Raw genomic sequence first — 24668 nt, forward strand, 5'->3', positions numbered from 1 at the left:
CTGGTTTCTTTGTCCACCTCCCAAATGTGATTGGTTTTGTTTCGAATCATGTGGTTCTCAGCAAGTATGGTGTGACTGAATGATCTGATAAATTGTACTTAGAAGTAAATTCTGATGATTAAAACATTCCAGTTAGACAGATGTGAGACACCAGATGAGCAGTACAAGCAAATTAAATGGGTTGGGATATTGATAGTAAGCAGATAAGCAGTAATTTTGAATGGTTTGCGTGCTTTTACTTTTTTCATTATTTTGGAGGCAGAGAGGCTGTACTGTGCTTTCATCACTGTTTCCACACACTTGCCTTTTCACTGCTTTCATTGCTCTCTGCTTGATGGAATTGCTGTCATGAAAAAACCCACAAACCAGCTGAAAACCAGAAGTGTTTCCTACTAAGTGCTAAAGGACAGGTGCAGGTTTATATTATGCATGCTATCTGCGATGGGAACGATGCAGACCAATGCTGAAAAGACTTTTACTGGCACTGAGCTGGTGTAGTTGGTATGTCACAGTGCCTGGCCCCAGGCATCTGCCTGCTGCTCTCATGAAGAGGAGAGGAGGGGGTGCCTGGGACCTCCTTTTACAGGGCTGTTTCCTACTGGTAGAACAGAAGGAGTAACCTGTAGTGAGATATCTGAGAGGTACTCAGATATCAGGTAGGGACCAGGGCAGTCACTGAGACCAAGACAGTCATTGCCTTCTTCCTGTAATAGAAAAACACCTTAAAAGCAGTTTAATTTCAACGCAGTGTTGAATGCAGATCACAGTGTTGAATGCAGATCAGTCATTCCCACTCTTAACCCTCCAGTTCTTACCTCAAAGCTGTATGCATGGCTGCTTCAAAGTTGTTATTTCAGAAACAATTTGTACATTGGGGGGTGTGCAGGGAGAAGAAAAAAAGGAAACTGAAGCATTTAACCCCAAATTTCATGGGAATTATTACTTTTAGATCATCTCTGCCTCAGACCAGTGTGAGGAAGGACTCCACCACCTCCTGATAAACTCTTAATTTAGATAACACAATATGGTGAAAACACCAGCAAAGGGCTGGCAGTTTGTTACACTTATTTAGTAGTTCTCATGTTTGACTTCAATGTCTTATGTCCACTGAAAGGAACAGCACATCTGTGTTACCTTTATTCATTATATAAGAACACCCAGTATATCATGATCCTAACTAGCAAAAAGTAAACCTATATTAATTCTGCAAATCCATTTTAGCCTTCTTTTAAATGCAGTGTAAAAAATTATAATCTTGAGGAGTATATTTGCTGTCTAGAGCAAATTCATGTTTCTCTTGTTACTCTTTGCCAAGGAGAGCTGGTTAGGAGGCAGACAGCATATGGTTACATGACTACTGTGGTTTGCATGTAATTTGTGGTCTGCTTAATTCCTTGTTTTGCAAGAGACATAATCTTACATGTAAATAAAGGTTCATTTCATATTATCCTAGGGTGGGGGTTTTTTGTCTCCCCTATCTTAAGGCTAGTCAGGGAAGCCCAACAGAATGATCAAGTAATCAAATCAAGACCTTCTCTTGATTTGCCTGTCATAATGATAGCTTAGAGAAAAACTCAAAAGAAAGCAGACACATTCATCCAATTTGCAGGTACTGTTCATTGTACTTGCTGTCTGAAAACATGGAGAAGTGACACTCTCTCAGTGTGTCTGACGCTCTAATAAATTCTTAACCCCGGGCCATTACAGACACAAGCCTTTTTTTAATATCATTGGAATCATCTTCAAAACATCTATGAAACCAGAGATTGTGAACTCCTATCAACTGAAAAAAATAAATTTAGGTTTTTGTTTCAAATAACTGTCCATTGATTTTTTCTGTCACGTTCATTTTTATAAACATTAGTCTATTTGTTTTATCTGCCTTGTTTATCCTGATAAATTTTATTTTGTTTATGATGATGTACAATTATTTGCTACCTAGTAATGTTTCTGTTGCCTGAGTACATCGCTAAAATAGCTTAAACAGAGTAGTCATTTTTTGTTCTGTGTCTGCTAACAAATTCAGGTTTTATTTATGGAACAAGTTATTTTTCTTGAAATCTGTTTGTTGAAACTAAGATTTCATGATGTTTTTCCTCAATTATGATAATCCATTTATTCCATTTATGTATCCTGTACTGCAAGTGCAAGAATGAGAAACTGAACTTGATTGACCAAATGGATTTTATAGATTGTATGCTTTTCTAAATTTACTCTATTTTTTAATTATTCTTTAGTGCTTACAAGTGGTAAAAACTCCCTGGTTTTTTTTAAGGAAAGTATGGTGCTAAATTTTATATCCTACTGAAGAGGCCTTGAAAACAAATACTATGTTGGATTGTCTTCTTGATTAACCTAAAACTTCTCTTGTGTTTGAAGAAAACTCGAACCAACATATGAACAACTCAGAAATATGTGTGAACAATTCATACATGTGCAACTTCAAATCACAACTGAAGGCTTCACAGATAGTGATTGGCTACATAAATTGCCTCCAAAATGAACCAGAAATTTCCATTTCTGGGACTTAAAAGAAATTGGGCCTAATTTTTAGAGGAACAAAACTCACACCCAAAACAAACAAACAGAAAACTACTAGAGAAGAATTTATGATGTAAAAACACATTCCATCATCTGCCATAGTGCTAGGGCATGTCTGGTGGATGTTTCCCCCCTCTTTCCTTTCCCCAGACCTATTGTGTGTTTTATTTTTTGGAAGGAGGGCCATGCTTTGGCCTTCCCATCATTTATTGTTCCAGTGAGTCCAAGAGTGCTTACAGGCCATTCTTCACCCACCCTACCATCAGGCAGGGGAGTCACCACCCGGGAGGTTTAGGGGAGAAGAGGCACCACCTTTGGCTGCTGGTGGTGATGCTGGGGCTGCTTCCCTGGACAGTCTGTTCAGGAACCACCCTGTGCAATCGAAAGACAAGTCAGAGGCTTTTTCTTACTCATTTGGGAAACCCAGAGCTTCTTCAATCAACTGCGTGCCAGCTAATTATGAGGTCTCAAGAAGTGGCATTGGCAGCAGGGAGAGGAGGCAGTTTGGGTTTTATTTTCCTGCTGTCCCTTTCTGGGATTGCGTTGAGCAGCTCTTAGATCAGGAATGCATTTGATGTGGAGGACGCCCATGCTGTACTCATAGAGATCTAGAAGGAAAAAAAACTCCATGACCTATAAGCCATAGTGGTAGTCAGGACACCCATTAGCAAAGCCTTTGAAGATAGGAACTAAGGGTTAGAGAGTCTAAGTCTTTGATTGCAGCTCTTTGTAGGGAGGACCTGAAGGCAGTAATGACACTGTAGTACACAGATTCATCGGCTTGGAATGTCACTATGACTTTAATAGGCCAAATAATGGCCTTTTCTTGTACTCCCAGTTGAAGGTATGATTTATAGAGGAACTATAATATATCCTCTGTCCTTTCTAGCTCAGTTTCCAGGATTTAACAATAATAACCTGAATAATTCTTTAAAATATATATTGATTTAACTTATTCCTCTCCTTATTCTGTTTCAATAGCTGCTCTGGTGAGAATGTTGTAAAACAGACCTGCTACTGTAGCTGAGCTTTGTCTAGACTGTAGTTTTAATTTACCTAGTGCACAGATGGCTTTATTAATTCAAATGGTGTTGTAGCAGCAGTGACTGTGTCTGTTTATACCAGGACAACATGTAAGTAACTCCAAATGATGGTGAGTACTTACACTGTTGGCACTATGAATATCTGGATGATATAGTTTCTCTGTCACAGTCCTCCCAGTAACCTAAGGTACAAGTCTTGACCTTCTGTGCCTCTTTTCACCATGTGTAAAAATGGGAATAATAACTCATCATTACCCTAATAATACCTAGAGGTACTTTGTTATTACAAGACTGGGGAAGGAGTCCTATAATTACATAAGTAGAAAAACACATTTGTAGAAAGACCAGATGCTTAGGCATACATGCAAATGAGAGATTAACAGCTTCTCTTCCTTGTCCCTCCAACATAATTTTCTTCAGCTTGGAATACTACACTTTGTACTTTTACAGGGATAAAACTGATTTATCAGACCAAACTCTAAGCTCTTCTAAAATATCAAAGCCGAGGTCATTATCTTAATGTCTAAGCTAAGCTAGGCTAAGCACAGCAGACCCAAATCTTACATTATCTGAGATGCATCTTCATTGCACACTGGCAGAAATCCCAAGTAATTTACTCCGTGGAGTTACATCCTTGTAAAACTCATGTAGATGAAAATAGAGCTGGAGCCTCATGTTTCTGCTGTTACATGAAGGTCTGACATCACAGACATATTTTTAATACAAATGGCCATGCAAGCCTAAGAGTTGTGCATGTGTTTGATGAATGCTTATTATTTACCTCATTTTCATTCCTTTTCTGTATACTGCAGAATAAAGTGCAATTCTGTCCTCACAGGAAAAACAGGGTTTACTCCATGCTAAACCTCCTAATTTCTGTATGGTGTTGTCATCAGATTCACTGGAAACCCACTTGCCCAGATATGGTTGTGCATTCTTCTGGTACTTGTTATATAGTTAATTATAGGTTATACATTGAAGGAAGAATATTTTCAGGTTTAACACAAGCAATTTTTTTAAAGTTGACTGGTGTTCTTCTGAGGTTGGGTTTTAGTGTTATGCTGTTATGCACTGCTGCTTTTTCCATGGCTTTCATTCTTTCATACTGCTTCTGTACCACAAGCCATTGCCTGTAGTTCTCCGAGAAGCATACTGCTGAAAGTAGAATAATTGCACACATATAACTATCACAATGATTTTTTTTTTCTTTTTGTGTGTATTGCATTGACAGTAAGATTTGAGAAGGCAAAGTACGTATTAGTTCCAAACACCAATTATTCTGTTTCTTTTGCTAGATGTGCCAACGCCAGAGGCTGGAAGAAAAGTAGTGGATGCCTCTGTAGTGAACGGTGGCCTGGCACCACAAGGAAAGCAGAATGGGACCACACAAGTCACAGTACAACGGAAGAGACTCCTTAAAGCTCCCACATTGGCTGAACTTGACAGCTCAGATTCAGAGGTAAAAAATCAGGACACAACTTGCTTCTCGATTTGTCAGAATTGAGTCTTGTTTCTTAATTTGCCAAACTGATCAGATGAGAAGTGACTTTGCAGATTATAATCTGAATTTTCTGTGACTGCTCTGTCAGCCCATGGAACTTCAAAAATCTTAGATCAGATCTCAAAAAAGGAGAATATTATTTTAAAGTGTTAAAAGGGAATTTTGGCCTTAAACCAGTATTTACTTACTTTCCATAATGTCCAGTGTCTGTCCACAGTGTGTGTTTAGCAATTACGCTTTTGGGAATTCAGGAAAATGCGTTGCACCCTTCTGGCACCCATAGAGGAGCTGTCACTAAAGGACTCAGATGTAAGGCCAACCTCACCCTACCAGCTGTTAAATAAAGAGCATCATCTGTGCCAGAGGGGTTGCAGTTTGCTGCAAATGTCAGTGCATTAATTTGCTATATAAGATTGGGAACTAACACCCTAAAAATGTTTCACAGACAGGGACAAGCACGTACTGCTCAGATGAAGAAATAATTTTGAATCCATGCTCTCTCAAATTGAGAGTTAAAGATTTAAAAAAGCATTAAAAGGAGAAAACCTTAAAAAGCTTTTTAGCTTCAAAGCTGCCTTATATATGATCTTCAGGAAGTACCAACATTACATCCTCAAGAATGAGCTTTGTCTTCTGGACCAGTAGTATTATTAATTGAGTTTGGACCTTTCTGAAAGTTAAGCTGTCTGGAAAGCTCATGCAGGCAGGCTTTATTCACAGAGAATAATTTTAGCCTGGGGAAAGCAGTCTTCCCTGACTGTTTTTCTCTCTTGTAAATGGGGAAGGAGGGGTTTCCTGACAGGGTGGTTACAAAGGCATCTAAGCTGAAAAGAAGGCTGGGAAGAAATATATGTGGGGAGAAATTTATCTCTTTGCATAGTTTCTTGATCTGTGAAAGGTTGGTCCTCTTTGTATTAGGGGTTATCCTGTGGGTGACTTGTGTGGGTGCGTAATTTGATACATCTGTTCTGAAAGCAGAAGAGATTTGCATTCTGAAATCACTCATCAGTCTTTAAGATTACAACAGAGGCTACATGAGGTTTTGTTAACATGAATGAAGCTGGGCAGAATTCAGGAATATTAAGACCTGTCAATGAGAGTTGGATCTTGAACTTACAGCTTCTGTGCATCCTTGAAGCTAATGCAGCATGATATTTCACACAGAAAAATGAGCAGAAGTCAGTAAAAGAAAATTATTTAAAGGGAAGTGTGAAATAATTCTTGTAGGAGGGAAAAACAAGATGTCTGAATGTGGCTATTGATTAGGGAATACTGTGTAGGCAAGCAAAGTGGTATGGAATAAGCTCTGAAACATACAGCAAAAGATAAATTGAAAATAAATCAGTAACATCGAGCTGTCACAGAGAACATGCTGTACTGGATTGAGTCAACAGACATAACCGGTGAAGCAATTGAGATGTTGAAGATGCTGAAGCAGAATACTGGTTGGGGCTCAGGAACAGGGCTAAAGTAGTGAAAATAAACTGAAGGGAGTTAGGGTGAAATTTTCAAGCTGATGAAGGGGGTGTGACATAGAACAAACAAACAACGTTTGTGTTGTCCTGATTGCCTGTAAATGACTCGGCCACCTTTTTGACTGCAGTTCCAACTGGGCTTAACCTATTTAGAGCTACTCACTGGGAGGGAAATTATGACTATGCCCTAAATTACAGGCTGGAAATACCTGCACTGCTAAGCTTTGGACCTCCAAATGAGCTACGATGCAGACGCATTTTCTTCATCCTGAATCTCCTTTGTTCTTTCAACTGTGTTGTGATGCAGGCTACATCCCAACACTCAGTGTAGCCAGATAGAGGTGAAAGGGAAGGTCTGATACAGCCCTATGCCCATTCACTGGCAAGGATGAATACTGTATGAATCATTACTTCTTTCTGTCCTTGATTTTTCTACATCGCCCAGTTTCCAAGGGGCAAGGAGCAGGAAGTGCTGTTTTGCTTTGTGTGGCTAGGAGAAGTAGCAATCTAATAGTGATTTTTTAAAACAGATATAAAAATTATATCTTCCTAATGAAGCTACATCTATCTGGACAAAAATCATGTCTGTAACATAGTTACATGTTTTAGGGTGATGCCTTTAAAGTTGTAGCTTTTTCAGTACCTGTAAAATTCTAATTGTTTAGCACTCTATGAAGAAGTGCACAGTATTGGATGTTTTGTTGATCCAACCTCAAATGTAAAATATCAGATAATCTACCATAATAGTCAACAGTTACTTTATAGATATGAAGAAATAAATACAATGATTCATAAATACTTCCTACACAAGATTTCATTCTCAACAAAGCTTTCTATGTTTGAGAAATTGTAGGGCAACAATAGCATTTTCAGTGCACATGTTTGTGCACAGAAGTAGTAATTTGAAATGACAAACCAGGAATACCTGGGAACTTGTAGAGGCCTCTGTCCTGTGATGCATGGTGCTCATTGAGGTGATCCTGCCAGCTTTTCTGTCTGACTGACTGTTGCCAAAGAAGGCAATCTTTCAGCCAGTGGAGGTTTTCCTGCTTTCAGCTCACTTAACTGAGGAAATCTGTGAGAGAGAGGTTCAGCCACCTGCTGGATTTTAGAGCAGGTCACATGTTTGATCTGTATATCTTGACAACTTACATCATCGGTTGAAGGCATTCACATTGGAGCTAAAGAGCATTCACACTTGGTCCTTCAGTGCTATTTCTTTGGGAGGCTCCTGTGATGATCTGTATCTTTACTTTCAGTCTGGCAACTGAAGACAGAGTTTTTAGGTGAAAGCAAAGGATTTAATAATTTGGGTGGCATAATGCTTTAGCTAGTTGAAAGTTGTTAGTCAAAGCCCATTTCACTTTCCTTCATCTTGCAGGAGTTGCATTTGGCTGTTGTGAAGAAACACGCTTGTATAGTGAATGAGATTTCTTTTAAATACAGAAGAAAGGAGAAATGCACCAGGATTGGGAATTAGAGAAACAGTGCAGTGCAAATCAGATTAGCTTCTCTTTACCTGAGTCACTTATGTGAGTGGCTCTCATTCCTTCGGTGACTAGAGAAATCTAAATGCTGATTCCTTGTTAGTGCAAGAAATAAAGTTTCCATTTGCTCAGTACTGTACAGTCAATATTTTTCTCAGGACTTCTAGGGCTTTGAGTGATTGAATGGTGCAAAATATCTGTGATAGCTTACAGTTTCTGTGTACTAAGAGATAGTAAAAGAACTAAAAACAGTCCCTGAGGAATTCTGTTTCTTTTCCTCTTGCCAAACAGGAGGAATCAGTGCACAAGTCAGGAAGTAGCAGCAGCATCTCCCCCTCACAAGTGGAAGACCCCTCTCAAGAAGGCACCAGCAGCAGGAAGAGTAAGTTATTGTGAGAGAGCCCAGTGGCTGCTTTTACACACTTCTGTTGTCTTCTGTGCTGTGAACTTCATCTGAAACTTTTATAGAAGGCTAAAGCTGAGCGTTTTTAATGGAATAATCCTCTGAAGCTGAACCCTAGAACGTGCTGAATGGGTCAAATGTGATAAACAATTGGAAGCCATTACTCCCCACTATGTGTGGACCTCTTTGTGAAGGAGAAGGTTTCATACTCCATGTAAAACAGTAGTCAGAAGTGAATGGAGGGATAGGTTCGCTCTGCTCATCTCATAAAATAATTTGTTGCTGCAAAAACATGTTCTAACCTGGGGCAAATTCAGAAGTTTCTTGCCTGTCTGTCACCATGGCAGTGAATGTACTTGTTTGAAAGACATACAGCAATCATGGGTATTACTATTTACAGACCAGAGAACATCTGGTCTTTTTTTCTTTCAAAGACAGTTATTGTAGCCTTTACTGTGTAACAGTATTTTTCATTTGTTTCAAAGTGTTTCAGTTTCACTGGAAAGGTTTTGTAACGAAACCTGCAATCCGTGCATGTATTTTCTGTGCATGATGGTGAAATAAGTAGAATAAGCCAATATCCTGAAACACCATGGGAACTGGACAGTAGTGTGTCTTATTTGCTAGTTTTGTGAGTATTCCTATTCTCTCAGTCTGGAAGATGTGATGAATGGGATACCTGTCTCTGAGTATGAGCTCTGAGTATGGATGTGTAACTTCAGCTACCAGTAGTAGGAATTCTAGCAAATCAGTGGCTGAATTAATACTGAGCAATGTTAACTAACAGTCTCCCTTACAAGAACTAACTTTTTTATGCTGTTTGAATCCTTAGTGCCTCCGAAGTTCTTGCCCATTTCGTCTACGCCACAGCCTGAGAGACGGCAGCCACCTCAGAGACGACACTCCATTGAAAAGGAAACACCAACCAATGTGAGACAGTTCCTACCCCCTTCAAAACAGAGCTCCAGGTCACTTGTAAGTGGAGGGGGTGGTAGGAGAGAGAAAAAGAGGCATGCTAAGAGTATAATGAAAATTAAAACGTGGCTTCAGTGTGATTAGAGCTTGACTCAAAGAAAATTCAATTCAGAAACAGCCCTTGGCTACTAAAGACATTTTGAAATCAAGATATGAACTTTGTCTCTCTAGCATATTTATCCAAAACCCCAGGTACAGGTGCCTCAGAAAACATTTGCACTTTGATTAGGACTCCGGGTAAAGCCACGTGTCTTGATTTTGTTTCAGAATGTTACCAAAACAAATGAACTTCACCTTACTGATTTTCCACTTGAATAGTGACAATTCAAAAGCAGTGGATCTATTTTGGGATTTGGGAGAATTTTTTTAGTTGTTGGAAGTATTGCTGTTAATGACTGAATGAATGGAATGGTTTCTTTTCTTCCCACCTTAAGAATTTGCATGGTAATGTTTATATATATGAAAACTCTTTCAGTAGTCCAAATCAAGGTTTGTCTGTGTTGCTTTGTTGAAGTTACTGAGGCAAAAACCTGTGCTTGAAAAGAAAGTACAGTGCATTTGATCAATTAGCTTTAATTGAGAACTGTTTTCCAACAGAGTACAAACAGCAAAGGGTATGAAATCCTGGTTCATTTATGCTGACATACTGATTAGTGCTTTGTGATTTCATGTAGGATATGTTCCTTGTCTCTTTTCCTACCAGCAGGGTTTCAAAGTATGCCCCATGAGGTGCTGGTGAATAGGAAAATTGATAAACACATCCTAGTTTTGAAAGGAAGGTAATATTCACTTACCCAGTCTTGTAGTGCAGTGGTATTAACGGGCTTTGAAGAGCATTTTTGTTGGCCCAAGAGATGATGGCCAGGATCCAAACCTATTACATGATAAAGTTGATCAGTAACAAGAAAAATATCTCCAAATATTCCCATGAAGTCCTTTCCCTTTTCAGAGAGTCTACTGGATTTGATTACATCCTTCCAGGTAGAATGTAGTTCCTCATTCCTGCTGAAGGTCAGGTAGTAACATGTTGATAAATGCACAACACAAGTAGACATCTTCTGCCAAAGTGAACTTGGAGCAGAACATATTGCAGCAGAATCAAGCTGGAGGGCTCCTTCAAACATGCCTTTGAAAACACTATCACATAAAATGGCTTTCCTACTGGCCACTCACTGTATGTGGAAACCCAAGCTTTATTTTCTGGTAGGCCTAGAGTTACTCACAGACAAGTAGTTTAAAGAGAGGAGGGGTTCAGAAAGCATTATATGCTATACTGAGACATTTGCTCCATCCTACTTTTAGTGTATCTATGTTACATCGTAATATTAATCTTGTGTATTTGAGAGGATCATCCAACTTAAAAATCTCAGATGAGGCTGGTATTTTAAATAGGTCAACCAACTTCTCACCAGGATCTTTCTGACCATGTGCATACTCTGTCAGTCTGTTCACTGACATATGCCTAGAAAAATACATACAAAATAAAACCATTGCAGAAAATCTAATTGAGTTATTCCATTCCCCTTGAAAAATACTAAAGGAAAAGGGAGAAAAAGCCATGAGATAAGTCAGGCTAATGTGGGATCAGATGGGGGAAGGGTTTTATTAGTTTCTTTTGTGTTTGGGGGGGGTTTGTTTGTTTGTTTTGGTCATTTTTTTAGTTGGATTTTTTTTTTTTTTAAAATCTTCAGAGAATTGTCACCTAGCTTGGTTTTAGCTTTGAAGTGAGAAAGAAGGAAAGATAGTAGTGAAATGACGTTCCATTAGTAAGAACCTATTTTATTTGATGCCTAGAGACCTAATTCTTTAGCTTGACGATAGTGCCCTCTAGGGTGTGACAGACAACTCCCACAATACTCTTGTTTTTCTTTTTGATAGATGAGTTCTGATATGCTGGCACTGGCCCAGTTCCAGAAAGCTTCAGCTTTCTGCAACTCTCTCCTTCCCCGGAGGGATGCCAACCTTCCAGTGGCTGTGCCAGATGTTGCATGTGTAAAATTGCCCTTCCAGGAGTGAATGCTTCTCAATGAGTGCAGAATACTATTTATTTTTTATTTGACATCACACTTCTTGATCCCTTCCTTCAGGATTGATGGAATTTCATTTCTTATCACCAGCTCCTGTGACCTCGGTTTCTCTCCAAGGTGAAGGAGGCCTCGTCAATAAATAGCCCTCGATGCCAGTGAAACCAGTCAGGGGGTTGCTACAGTCTCTTAGCAGGATTAGCAAGAAACTGGTCTGTCTTGCATACTAACGATGGTTTTGTGAACTGGCATCTCATCAGATAGAGGCAGTTAGGCCTAAGTAGGTGGGGAGGGGAAACAAGCTTGGAAAAGCGCCAAACATAGTCCTTTTGATGTGTCACCCTATCAGTGCTACATGGAAAAGCAGAGTGGCTCAGTGATTTTGGGGGGGCAGTCCTGGTGGTGTGCTTACTGTAGTGAGCTGACTTGGAGCTTAATCAGTGAGATGAAGTCAGTGTCTGGAGATGTACATATGGATGCCTTTGTAGTCTGTTTGCTTTTTTAATTATTATTATCATCATTATTTTTTTACATGACCCAGAGGACCAAAGCTAATGGTTTCATTTATACACAGCATTCGCTTCTCTGCTTCCTATCTATTGTTCAGGTTCCTAGGATAACCAGTTTATTTCCAAGGATGACTTTCAGACCACTTTTTTCAACTATGCAAGCAGCTTCTCTGCTCAGCTCTCATCCGGTTGAAGCAGCCATGTGTGGGGTGGCAGGGGCTATGTACTATCTCTGTGAGAGAGCTTTTGCCAGCAGGTGGAAATCCGCAAAGGTTTGCCTCTTTTTGCTGGCTTTGGAAATCACCTTCACCAGCATGTTCCCTGCTAGGGGAGCACTTCCTCAGCTGTGGCAAGAATTACAGCTCAGGCTGGGACACTGCACTTGATTGACATTGATTTAAATGTGTGTAGGATATCTGTGTGTCTTCAATCACCTCACGGGGAAAAGAAATCAGTTCTGAAAGGACAGCAAACTAAAAATGCAACATCACAAGATTATCAGTGGGACATACCTTAGATATTACAGCACGTGAAGATCCTACAGCAAAAATCGAGCAAAACTATTGTAATCCATGGACTATACTGAAAAGAATTAGGTTTTATGTTTCTACCAAGATCCACTATGTAGAATGGAAGGGCATTTGCAATCTGCTTTGCTTGAAAACACCTACATATTGTTTTGGTCTTCAGCACACCTACGTATCAGAACTTGCAGAATAATTCAGAGTCATGTACCAGAGAAGGCAAATCCACTGAAAACTAATTCATTTACCCCTATGTAGAACTGAACATGAGTAATTTAATTTTTCCTTACCCCGATGTAGAATTGAACATGAATAATTTAATTTTTCCTTCTTTTTCTTGTCCCAGCCACTAAGTGGAAGGGTGAAACTTCTTGCAGAAGGGTTTATTGTTGAGATACCCAACTGACCTTCTAGAAACTTTTAAAGGAACAAGAGTTTAGAGTGCTTGACTAATTGTGAATTGCAGAATTTAGAGGCAAATCTGACACTTGTTCATTTTGCAATTTAATAATATGCTGCTCATTTGAATGTCTAGTGACATCCTTTAGTGAGAAGTTTTACAAGGAATACATTAGAGTAAAAATGTGTTAGTCATAAGGACCTATTAGATGTGTGTATGCTGAGAATGGCCTACAAAGCACTTTATGTCATATTACGGATATGCAATTCTTACTACCTGCTTTTCCAGAGCAAAAGAAATTACACATATACACCTTAAACTATTACAGTGTTTCTAAGGTGATTGCGCAGTTAGTGTTAAGCCAATTCTCAAGATGATCATGGAAACTTCAAGTTCAAAACAGTATTTTTAAGTAATATTTTTTCCCCTTTTAAAGTAAGCATATGGACTTGTCTTTAATAGTAAAATGAAAATGGAGTTTTATTCCAGAAAATTGAGACCATTCAAACCATATTTTGTCTTTACTGTGTTCTGTTGTATGCAAGTATTGTAGAGAGTGCTCTCATTTGGACCTGCCTAATTTGAGTGCATATTATTGTTGGAAGTTTGAGCAATAACTCCAAAGCATCATTGTTCAATGAAGTTTAGCCAGTGCTTAGCATAATTTTAATTAATTTCAATGCCTTAGAGGTAGTGTAGAAACAAAATATTTTCTGGTGTACTTATTTCTATTCTGAAAAGGGACAAAAAACCTCAAGCAGTTTTCTGAAATCGGCAGAGTATTTATCTTTCATTTAATGTTGCATTAACATTTTGTTGTCCTTGTGTAACCTCTGGAATTAAAACATTAGCATTTAAACATGTGAACATTTTCTGTTTCCCCTGTTGCCTGCTGGCTATTCCTATTTTAATGATACTCATTTTCGATTAGTACAACGACGGGCCCACACTATTCCCCTAGTACGTGCTCTACACCTATAGCAGATCCACAGACTTTCTTCAAAGGACCAATATTCCCTGCTGTCATCGTTCTGTAAAGTAAAGGAATGGGCTTTCATGAGGGGATAGGAAGAGCTTCAAGTAAGAAATGTATTTCTAAAGGACTTAAAGCTCTGATTGATTACAAGCATGCAGTCAGCCTCATTCACCTCGGATAGTTTTTCCCAGTCTCCCACGATATAGAATCGAGGGGGTTTGCTGGCATTGTATGCATCCCGCTTTCCCACCCACTTCCTCTCCCGTCTCGCCCCAGCCTTCAGCCGTGCCTTCTCCATAGCAAGACAGTTGCTATGGGAAGAACCCAGAACTAAATGCTGAGAGCTGCTAGTTAGCTGTAAAGTTGTTCATAAGGAACAGAAGTTACTTTGTTTTGGCTGGGCAGTTTTACACCTCAGAGCAAATTGCAACTGCTTTTGACATAGTTTGTTCTTTCCAGAAAACTAGTGTTCCATACCCCCCAAAGTTTTAGATGGCAAATCTAACAAAGTTAACTCAATTCTAGTCTTTCTTGGGGTACCTTAAACAGAGTGAAGTTTCTTTGTGTTCCCTTTCTAGATGGGTAAGACAACAAGTTTTTAAAAATGTGGTGGTTCCTAAATGCTAATGTTTGCCAGGTCTGCAACATAGAAAGATTTTCTTTTTAATCTGATGGAAAGACAGAACAGACCTCTGAGTACATGGAAATGGAGCATTTCTGTACTAATCCGATTCATCACTTCAATTTGTAAACGAGATCTCCAAACTGTCAGCCATGTCTTTGTATTTACAAGAGAAATTTCCTTCATTTATTCAGAGAGCATTGCATGTCATTGTCATTACCACACAGTAGCCCCTCTGGGCTGACTTGAAAAGGTTCACTAAGCATAAAGCAATGGGAGTTCCCACAGAGGTTTCTGTCTTTCTCTTGGAAATGTATAATCAACTACTGGGCTAGATTACAAATTGGGTTGGTGCTTTTTATTCCCTGGTACCAAATTCAGGAGTTCTCCACTCAATATTCTCCTAAATGCTCTAATACAGAATAAATGCAAAATTTTGTAAGTGGAAGGTTGTGTTGTTAGTCTCTATTTGAGTTTCTGCCATTAATAATGCAACATTGGATAACCAGTTCACCTGCTTGATATTGGAAGAATATTTTCTTAAGCTTAAATTGCTGCTGTCACTTTCCGGGCCAGAGAGGAGAACTTTTCTGCCGGAACTGATGTAACTTTTTGTAGTCTTGGTGGAATTCTGATAATGTGAGCACCAAGATGTGGTACCACTGAATAAAAATTTCTGCTAGAATGGGCTACTAACAACTTTTCTTGGCCATTCCGGGCATCACAAAGTCTCAGAGAAATTATTTTATGTTTACTTCAAACAATATGCATAAAATAATGCCATCTGTCATACTACCTTTTCCCTTTCAAATTATAAATCTGATTGTTGATTGGTTGGAAACAAATCTTTGTAATAAAAGACAAATGGAGAGAAGGATCAAGTGGTTTGAGGAGGAAAGATTAAGCAAACTGTCATTGTTGTGAAGGTTGAACATAATACCACCTACGCACTTCCAATGGTTTGGTAGTCACGTGATGCCCGTGAAAGAGCCAGTGCTATTCCAGTTTGAAGGGAGAAACCCCCTGTTTCTGGAGTTACTAACCAGGTGGCTGGTTGTCTAGGTTGGCGTCTGGAAGAAGCTGTTTGTCTTTGAAATAATATGGGGTTTTTGGCTTCCAGGAGGAGTTCTGTTACCCAGTGGAATGTCTGGCTCTGACAGTGGAGGAGGTCATGCACATCCGTCAGGTGCTGGTGAAGGCAGAGCTGGAAAAGTACCAGCAATATAAAGATGTCTACACTGCTCTCAAGAAAGGAAAGGTAGGGCTGAGTCTGTGGAGGCTCCAAAGGTTACTGAGGAGCACAGTTGCAGTTGCACAAGCTTCCCATTTACACATTTGTTTCTTATCCTGTATTGGAGAGAAAGAAGAGTTATCCAAAACTCCCCCTAAATATATAACACATGGGTCAGCTGCCTTGAAGTATGTGCAGAAACATGAAAACTTTTCATGGAAATACTTTGTTTGTTTAGATTGTCTATAAAAATGCAGTAGCATTTGCAATTATCACAGTGTATCTGTATGTGTCCATTTAAAACTTCATTGACTGAAGTGATTTCTGTCCCCATACCTTCTGCGGGATTGGTTACAGATAGCAGTAGGGAACTGCAAGTTCTTCATATATGAATCCTTGCTATTAAGCATAGAGGAAATAAAAGCCTTCAGAGAAGTCAGACAACATGTGACCCCCAGAAGGAAGTTTAATATTAGAGACCTATTCACTAAGGCATTTTTTTCTGTAAACTGCAAATTGGTACTTACCAGTGGAAGCAGCACCCTTTTCCCCCACTTTTGACTTGTGCTTCTTTAACACCTCCAGCAAGTGTATTTTTACTTCACTGTGTATTTTACCTACAGGCCTACCTGTCTCTAGTATGCAGATTTCTTTTAAAAATTTAATACATTCAAGGCAGAGGAACAAGAATCTTAGATTCAGCTGTTGCCTATTGTCATGATATATAAAGCTTAGTAATGAACTTTTATCAAATCTCAAAGTAAGTTGATGGTTTAATTAATTTACCCGTTCATAAATATATGAAAATAAAATTCTGGACCTTCTTTTCAATATCATCTTAGAAGTATGAACCCCAGAACTGGATGTAGTAGTACAACTGTGATCTTGCTGACAGCAACTGGTACATGAAGTCATCACTGTGTGTGACTTCGCCTAACATTGTGGATTCCTCTGTTCTTCTTTCAGCTCTGCTTTTGCTGTCGAACAAGAAGGTTTTCTTTCTTTACCTGGTCTTACACTTGTCAGTTCTGTAAGAGGTAAATATTTAATATGTGTTAATAAAGGGGTACCATTTCAGAGGGAAAATTATTGGTTTATGCATTAGAAACCCTCAAAAATTTCTGCTGTCTACTGTTGATTGGGTTTATTTCTGTAACAGTCTATGTTAAAAAAATCCAAAACTGTGCAAAAAATATTTCTTTACTAAGTGACAGAATTGCTTCCTTGGACTGAAACTTTTGACTGAAAGTGAGGGAAACACTCATTTGTTTTTTATGCTTATGGGAAAGAAGTTGGAATTTACTCAGACTCCCCAGTCAACAGTTCCACAGCCTCTGTTGTTGGGGAAAACATTTCAAGGCAATTTACCTTCTGAGTTATTTTTTTAAGTATTGGGATGGGGGAAAGGGAGAAGGAGTCATTTGCAGGCAAAATTGTAGATTTTTAGTTGAACAGTGAGACAATAAGTCAGGAGATCTATGTAGCCACTGAGTTAGTGTCTCACTTACCAAAGGAGGTTTCTTTAGAGGAAAAACAGCTTATTTTCTTTTTTTAAAAATTTATTTTTTAATTTAACTGTATTTCCTGTTTAGTGTTTCTTCCTTCTTTTGGCTTCATGTTCTGATTTGAAGTTATTATGTCGAAGAAGCCTTAAAAATGAAAATGTTTGTTTAAGGGGAGGATGGGGGAGGATTTTAACTCCTGAAAACATTTATCTCTTATCTCTATTTTTCCTAGTGGATTGACTCATGCTCTTTCTTTCTTACACAGGCCTGTATGCTCACAGTGTTGCAAAAAAGTAAGTAAGTGAACTTGCGGTTAGAGCCTTTCTAAAAAGCTGCAATCTTTGTAATGATGCCGCATGTTCCTTCTGCTGTTTTCAACAGATGCGGTTGCCATCAAAGCCATACTCTACTCTCCCCATCTTCTCACTGGGACCTTCAACCTTGCAAAGAGGAGAAAGCTTTATGAGGCCAGAGAAGCCCTCTACCAGTCACCACCATTCGCTGCGGAGCAGGTGAGAAACAACCCGAGCTCACTTGTGTCTGTTGCGAATTCCGTACGAGGTTATCAATCGTTAAGATGCTGTCTACCTGTTTGGTAGTTGTCAATGTCTCTAATGCTTGTAGTAACTCTTCTGAAGCCTGAAAAGCCAGGTGTCTTCTACTTCTTGCTTTAATTTACAGAAATAGCAACACTAACAGTGTCTTCTTAAACGTTTTTCACGTTACAGTTGAAAAATATTATGAGTCTGGGACAACTGTATTTCTGTAGTACCTCTGCAAAAATATCCTTAACGTGTGGTGTGAAGGAGATAAATCTCTCAGGCTAGAATCACACACTGAATGGGAATTCAGTGATGTCTTGTGCACAGATTTACGTTTTTTCTAATTTTTCTAATTCAAATTTTCACAATTTTTTTCACTTTGATATTATCAAATTATCTGTTGGTTTTATGTCTTATACACAGATGGTTGTCAAAGCTAATCCAAGAAATTAAATATGAAAGAAATGCTTCTTTTTGAGGGAACCTAATGGACAAACCCTCTGCATTAATCACTACTGCTAAGATGCTGTGTAGATTAGCCAAAAACATCATGTGTTTTTAGTTATTAGTAAAGTTGGTTTTGACAGACTGTAAACAGTACACATGCCCTGCAGTGTTGCCAATTCAGGCAGAAGCTGTCCTCTCCAGTATTTGGTCTCCTGGTGTCATTTTTGGGACAGAAGAAAGGAAAATTTAAATCCAGACCTTTCTGATGTGCTAAAATGAATAAAATGACAGATGCTGCTCTTTTGCCTTTCAGGTTGACCTCAAGGTCCAAGTCTGTGGATAAGTCACATGAAGAGTTTCCCAAAGAATTAATGGAGGACTGGAGCACAATGGAGGTTTGCGTGGACTGCAAGAAGTTTATTTCAGAAATCATCAGTTCAAGCCGGCGCAGCCTATCTCTGGCCAACAAGCGAGCCAGATTAAAAAGGAAAACGCAGTCCTTCTACATGTCATCCCCGGGAACCTCCGACTACTGCCCCTCCGAAAGGACTATCAATGAGATCTGAGCCGTGTGCCTTTTTCTTTGCTTTTGTCTTCATGAGGTCATCATCCATGGGCAAGGTCACTGAAAATGGATTATCAATTCCCTTGCTTCGTTTCACTCGGCTGGCTTGGATTTGCATTAGGTCACAGGATTTCCTACTCCAGCGGTTCCCGGAGACACAGGACGCTATGTTTAGATCTGTGCAGAATGATGCAATGGGTCAGCTGCTCGCACTGGAAGAAAATCAATAGTTTGAAATTGTTGCCTCTTTTGTACGTGTGCGTCGAAACTAGAAAGCCTTTTCTTGCTTTCAATCTTTTTTTAACCATGCTTTGAATCATTTTTCAGGAGATGAGATGAAAACGTGTGTTCAGTGGGGAACCAAACCTAACCAAGTGTCAGTGTTAGCACAGTAGCAAACAGTAAGTCATACGGGCGCTACCACCCTCGTTGTGCTCACGTCCCAGCTGAAACAGCAGAGGGTTGTATCGCACACCAGACACCGAGTGTGAGCGGCTCTGGGTAAAACCATCTTCCTTGGAACCGTTTCAGTTGCTCTGAGATCAGGGTTCAGCACAGGGCTCTACAGTGTCTGTGTCCTGGGGCAAAGCAGGCGACAAAGCTCTTCACCTGTGTGGTTGGCCATACCCCCGAGCTGCTGTAACTTTTTAAGCCTTAGTGTACTTCTAAGTGTCTCCTGAGCAGGTTTTAGTAGTTTACTTTCTATCTTGAATGTATGATAATGACTACTAGTAGCAGTGAATTTTAGTAGTAGAGAGAGTTGTACAGTTTATGAGGAGGACAGGAAATAAGGGAGGCTTCTAATTTTAACTGAATACCTGTAAAGTTGTTCTTGTGGTTACTCAGAGAAAACAGTGAGTAAGGTGTAAATTTGTATTATAATGGAGCACACGGATACTGCTATAGTTCTGTCTGACAGCATATCCACTAGTAACCCCATTTTTTCTGGGGTTTATAACTTGGCTGTAAAAATTCATGTTCTGCTGAAATTTGGGACAGTGCTGTCTCAGATTGGGAGCGACCTCTTTTTTCCTTTAATCTTTTCTTTTTCATTCTTTTCCCCTTTCTAATTCACTCACAAAACCGTGCTAGACTAGTTGTTTAGAAGTTCCAACGATGTTACATCAACTGACATCTTGTGCTTTTTTGTACTTTTTTTTTATATTCAAATTACTTTTTTTGTTTTTAATTCATGCATAGCCAGGGTTTAGTCAATAATTTGGGGCCAGAGCTTTTTGGTATTTAAAACAAGCTAACATAGCCAAGTTATTGATACTTGAAAATCAACTACTGTAACTTTTTCATAAATTTTTAATACCCTGGGGCATATTTAATATCTATATAGCAGTGTATTATAGAATGACATAGCAGCAAAGTGTCAGATCTATTTATTAACATTTCTATACTTCAGATTAATGAGAGATACCTCAGAACTGCTCCAAAGTAGCTGGGACTATATTTCTATAACATGATTTTAAAAATATATTGATCAAAACAGATTCCCCTGTCCACAAAGCCCAAGAGGCAGACTGCCCCTCCAGCCCTGGCGAGGCACAGTGCTGAGGTTGGGAGGCACCAAGGCTGGTCGGCTCCAGTGTGGTAGCTGGGCTGCTGCCTCACTGCGGGAGCCTCCTGCTGCCCAGGGGAGCAAGGCTTCCCCTTCGGAGTCTCTGTGCATGTCCCATTGCAGCCTTAGGAGCAGCCGGCCATGTCATCTCTTCTAAGCTGATTTGAAAAGCACATGCTCTGTAAACCTTCCCAGGGACTCTTCCATCCCTATTTTTCGTTAAACACCCCCTTGGAAAATGAGAATTTTTGCATATGCAGGGCTTATTGGAATAGTTTCTAATTTTTTCTGAACCAATGCAAACAGGAAAAGCAGGGCTCAGTGCTAACTCTCCCTCACAGCTGTCCCATGTAAAGTCAGGTGTCATGGCCCTCTCCTCGGGATACCTCTGGAAAAATGTCTTGCATGTTAAAGCACCTAAAGTACTGGCATGAGATAAGTATGTAGGATTGCAGAAAGTGAGCAGCAGAGACGGGCTGATGGGAAAGGTTCTGCTGTTGCTTGAAGGGTCTCCTGTCTTCAGTCACATCAGCACTTTTTCTTGTTTCTGTGCCAAAACCAGGCAGTGTGTTGGCTGCACAGTGCATCAGGGAAACTAGACTGAAAGAAATGCAGGAAATCTCCCTTTGCATCTATGCTGTTGTTGTCATAATTTTCTCATGGAAATCCTCTGGCCACCGTCACTCAGACCTCTGCTCGCAGTCCTCTTCTCTGCTGTCCTCAAGCCACTGAGGTGCAGAGTATCCAGCATGTTTATCTTCCTCTTTGAGAGGAATTTAGGATGTTGTAGAGCAGGCAAGATGAAGGACTAAGTAAATCCTGAGTGTGCAAAGGGAAATGAGTCCTTCATGCCTGTGCCCCCCTCCACCTTGGCAGTGTTCAGGGGTGGCTCTGGGGCAGCAGCAGAGCCTTGCAATTGTGCCTTTCCGGGCTGCCCAGCAGTCCTTGGCTCAGGCTGGGCTCAGCTATGCTGGGCAGGGCACAGACACTGAACCACAACGCAGTGGTTGTACAAACTGCTCCCTGTTGCTCACACAGCGCTGCCATGCCTGGATAACCTCCCTTTTTCCCTGGAAAAAACCCTCCAGGCTGCTGACAGACTCTGTGGCAGACTCCAGAAAACATGGTGTGGAGGGCTGCCTCTCCCCTTGCCTCCCATCCCTTCCTCCCTGGCACAATTGCCCGCATTATCCCGGCATTTCATTCCGCAAAAGGAAAAGCGGGGGGTTGGTTTGTCACACAAAGCCTGAAGGAGCTCAGCTCCCTGGTTGCCTGGCTCTGCGGAGTGGGCTATTTTTAGCTTTCCATCTCGCTGCTTGCGCGAGCATCCCAAATCTACTGCAGCCATTTGCCTGCACACCCCGCGGTGCTGCCCAGCATGTCCTACTTACGGTCTGAACTTCACAGTAGCATCAGAGGATGAAAACAGAAGCTTGTAAATATCTGTAATATATTTATTAATATTTAGGAAATCTCCATCAATCATGCAGTGGGAATTGACTTTCCTATGTTGTTTTAAAAAAGGAAACGAGTCTTATTTATATGTGTGTTGGCTGTTATCTTTTATTAGAGTTGATGCTTTCAGCCCCCTAATGCAGTTTGCACTCAAGAGGCATCCTGGAGTGAATCACTGCTGAAACGAATGCAGAACTAGCACAGTGAGCTCCCTTCCATGAATTTTTAAATTATTTTCATTTTTTTAGCTTTATTAGTATGCCCAAGGTTTGTTTAAATACGTCATAGGAGACCCAAGGAGCTAAAAATGCCTCTGGCAGCATCAGTCTTGTTTTGTCCCCCTGGTTGTGGGGAATGCAAAACCAGCTCTGCCTCACGGAGGCGATGGAGGACGTGAGCAGGCCTTTGCTGCAGCTCTCAGACCTGATCTTTCAAGTGTTCATGGTGACAGTAGTGTTTTGGGAGGTTGTGTTTTTTTCTCTTTCCCCATTACTTCCTTTATACATGGAGGAGTGTTACCTGGTGAAAATAAAATGCCTTTCCATTATAACCTTTGTCTGTGTTAATTATTCACGTGGAAGCTGATTTAAAGGTTCTGTCTCTCTCTTTTTCGCGCTTTTATAATTTTGTAAAATGTCATGTTTCTTTTGGCAAAGAATTGTTAATGAAAATGATTGCATAACAGCTGAACACTGGCTGGGCTGCATGAAGGGATGGAAACATGTCAAGTACCCTTAGAATAGCAATAAAACTGCTTGTGTAACCCCAGTGATGTGATTTAGCTCCTAGTCATCATTTCCAGCCAAATCCCTCTGTTACCAGTGTGCTGCTTCTTCCAACACTGGCAGGCTGTACCTGAGGCAGCGTGCTTGGCCTGCATGTGGTACAGGCTTTGGGAGATCTCCATCCCTCCCTCATCATTGGGAGAGAAATGGTGGCAGTCTTTTGGAAGAGTTTTTGATGGATTGGTTTGTTTTTAAACCAGAAGTGGAGACATTTTTATCACAACTATTACATTGTCCTCTCCCAAGCTTCCCTCTTTCCCCAGGCAAGTTCAGCATCAATCCCCTGGTTAATACTTACTGGCTGCATGCTCTATAGTTTAAAACTAATTTAGAAGCTCCAGCTTTAAGCTCCTGATTGCTACCTTCATGCTTTACCTCATCTAGCAGCTCTGTACACCATTTAGGAATGTCTTTCTTACGAGCTCAGTCTCATCTGTGAAACAGTGACAGCACACAGGCATGAGGGAACGGTGCTGCAACTGGTGCTACAGCATATAGATTATGTTCATGTTATCAGAAAATTTTATACTATTGCCATGTTCATAACTTGAGCTGCTCTGGTTTATTTCCTCTTTTGTATGTGTGTACCTTAAGGCCAATCTGAGAATGTTTATGAATAATGATTCCAGCTATAAAAACCTCTACTGTTGTTTCTGTCTGATTTTTACTATTGTGTTTCAGCTTTTTTTTTTTTTTTTGGGTACCTGAAATCACTATTCACAGGAAATTTCCAGGTAGGAGAACCATGACAGAGGGGCATTGGCTCAGCCTGACGTGATACACAGACACAGAAACCCCTTCCTGGTGAGCGGCCTTTCATGAGCACTTCTTTCACGGCAGCTCCACTGAATCCTGCACCCCAGTCCTCTCCTGCTGGGAGCTGAGCAGCACCCATGAATTCCAGCAGCCCATAACAGAGGCAGTTTCTGGCCCTCCCTGTGCCCACACTTTGACGTTGAAAAATCCCAGAGACGCTCATGTTCCTCAGTTGACCCAGCACAAGCCATGAGCTTGTCCATGACCCATGTCCCCAGGTCCCCATCTGCAAAAACAGGGACTTCAGAGTGGCTACAACTGTTTAAAGAATTTTGAGAGCTGCTGCTGAAGGGCTGAGTGTTCAGTGTCAGAGCTGAAAGGGTCCTGCCGTGCTTTCACTACCTGAAAGCAATTAGCACCCCTTCCAGGTGAAAGGAATTCCAGAGAGTTGAAACTTCATAAGCAAAGACTTGTGAATGAATTTGACCGTGGTAGATCTGCACTCAGCAAATGTCATGGGGCATTATCAGGAGATGGAGCTAAATAGGTATCAAGTAGACACGGCCAATTTTACACAGCAGTAGCTTAGTTTGTTTATTTGCACTAAAGTAGAATTCAGTAACTTTCCGGTTTCTTCTCTGGTTGGGCTGTTTTGCAGCGGCAGTGCCTGGCTGAACTGAGTGTCAGATACACAGGTATTCTGTCCTGAAGTAACAACTGGTTGTTGAGATGGTTTCTGTAGAATATTTCTAGAGGAAGCCCTTTGGAACAGACCCTTTGGAATAGACCTTACTATAGCTAATTAAAAAACACATTTGTAAGCAGATAGACTTCCAAGGTGCCAGGCTACTACTGTCAGCTCACAGATGAAAAAGACCTGTTTCATTATTGACATTCAGTTAAAACAAAAAGTGCGTCCAGTATGAAAAAAAAACATACTCTTCATGCCTCCCATGCTGTAACATCTCCACAAAGCTTCAGGTCCTCCCTGCATTTCTCTAACCAGTCACATCAGTGCTTAACAGTGGGAACGAGCAATGCTTTGGCTTTTGCAGGACAGGCTGTAGGCGAGACATTGCAATGTGGGATTGTTAAACTGGATTTCAGAGGCTGCTAAATCTAGAGTTAAAGGACATGGGCATGAGTTGACACAACTTCTGCAGGAGGCTGGCTTCCACAGTTCAGTGGAAATGAGCACCAGTTAAGCTGACACAGGTCTCTAGAGAGGCAGCCAAGGCCAAGCTTCAGCTTAGACATTTAAGATGAGCATGTTTCTATTGAAGGGGTTGGTGGTTACATTACCTGTGAATCAGAAAGCAAAACAAAGATAGTGAG

At 40.4% G+C, this 24668-nt stretch overlaps 1 protein-coding gene across 4 annotated transcripts in view; it reads left to right on the top strand.

Annotated features, from left to right (window-relative positions):
• SPIRE1 (spire type actin nucleation factor 1) overlaps positions 1 to 22340 on the top strand; it is a 124310-nt gene extending 101970 nt beyond the window's left edge. Inside the window, exons 9-17 of one of the 4 annotated variants that reach the window (XM_051773358.1) lie at positions 4880 to 5043; positions 8339 to 8429; positions 9283 to 9425; positions 12057 to 12230; positions 15601 to 15738; positions 16678 to 16748; positions 17482 to 17509; positions 17598 to 17728; positions 18519 to 22340. In XM_051773358.1, coding sequence (XP_051629318.1) covers positions 4880 to 5043; positions 8339 to 8429; positions 9283 to 9425; positions 12057 to 12230; positions 15601 to 15738; positions 16678 to 16748; positions 17482 to 17509; positions 17598 to 17728; positions 18519 to 18771 — 1193 coding nt within the window. In that variant the 3' untranslated portion in view covers positions 18772 to 22340. The remainder of the gene's footprint in view (positions 1 to 4879; positions 5044 to 8338; positions 8430 to 9282; positions 9426 to 12056; positions 12231 to 15600; positions 15739 to 16677; positions 16749 to 17481; positions 17510 to 17597; positions 17729 to 18518) is intronic. The other 3 variants (XM_051773368.1, XM_051773386.1, XM_051773377.1) reach the window with 3 other exon arrangements.
• The last annotated feature ends 2328 nt before the right edge of the window (positions 22341 to 24668 follow it).

This window comes from Manacus candei, unplaced genomic scaffold, assembly GCF_025592945.1.
Source record: "Manacus candei isolate 608988 ecotype Guabito, Panama unplaced genomic scaffold, ASM2559294v1 h1tg000008l, whole genome shotgun sequence".
NCBI classification, from domain to species: domain Eukaryota; kingdom Metazoa; phylum Chordata; class Aves; order Passeriformes; family Pipridae; genus Manacus; species Manacus candei.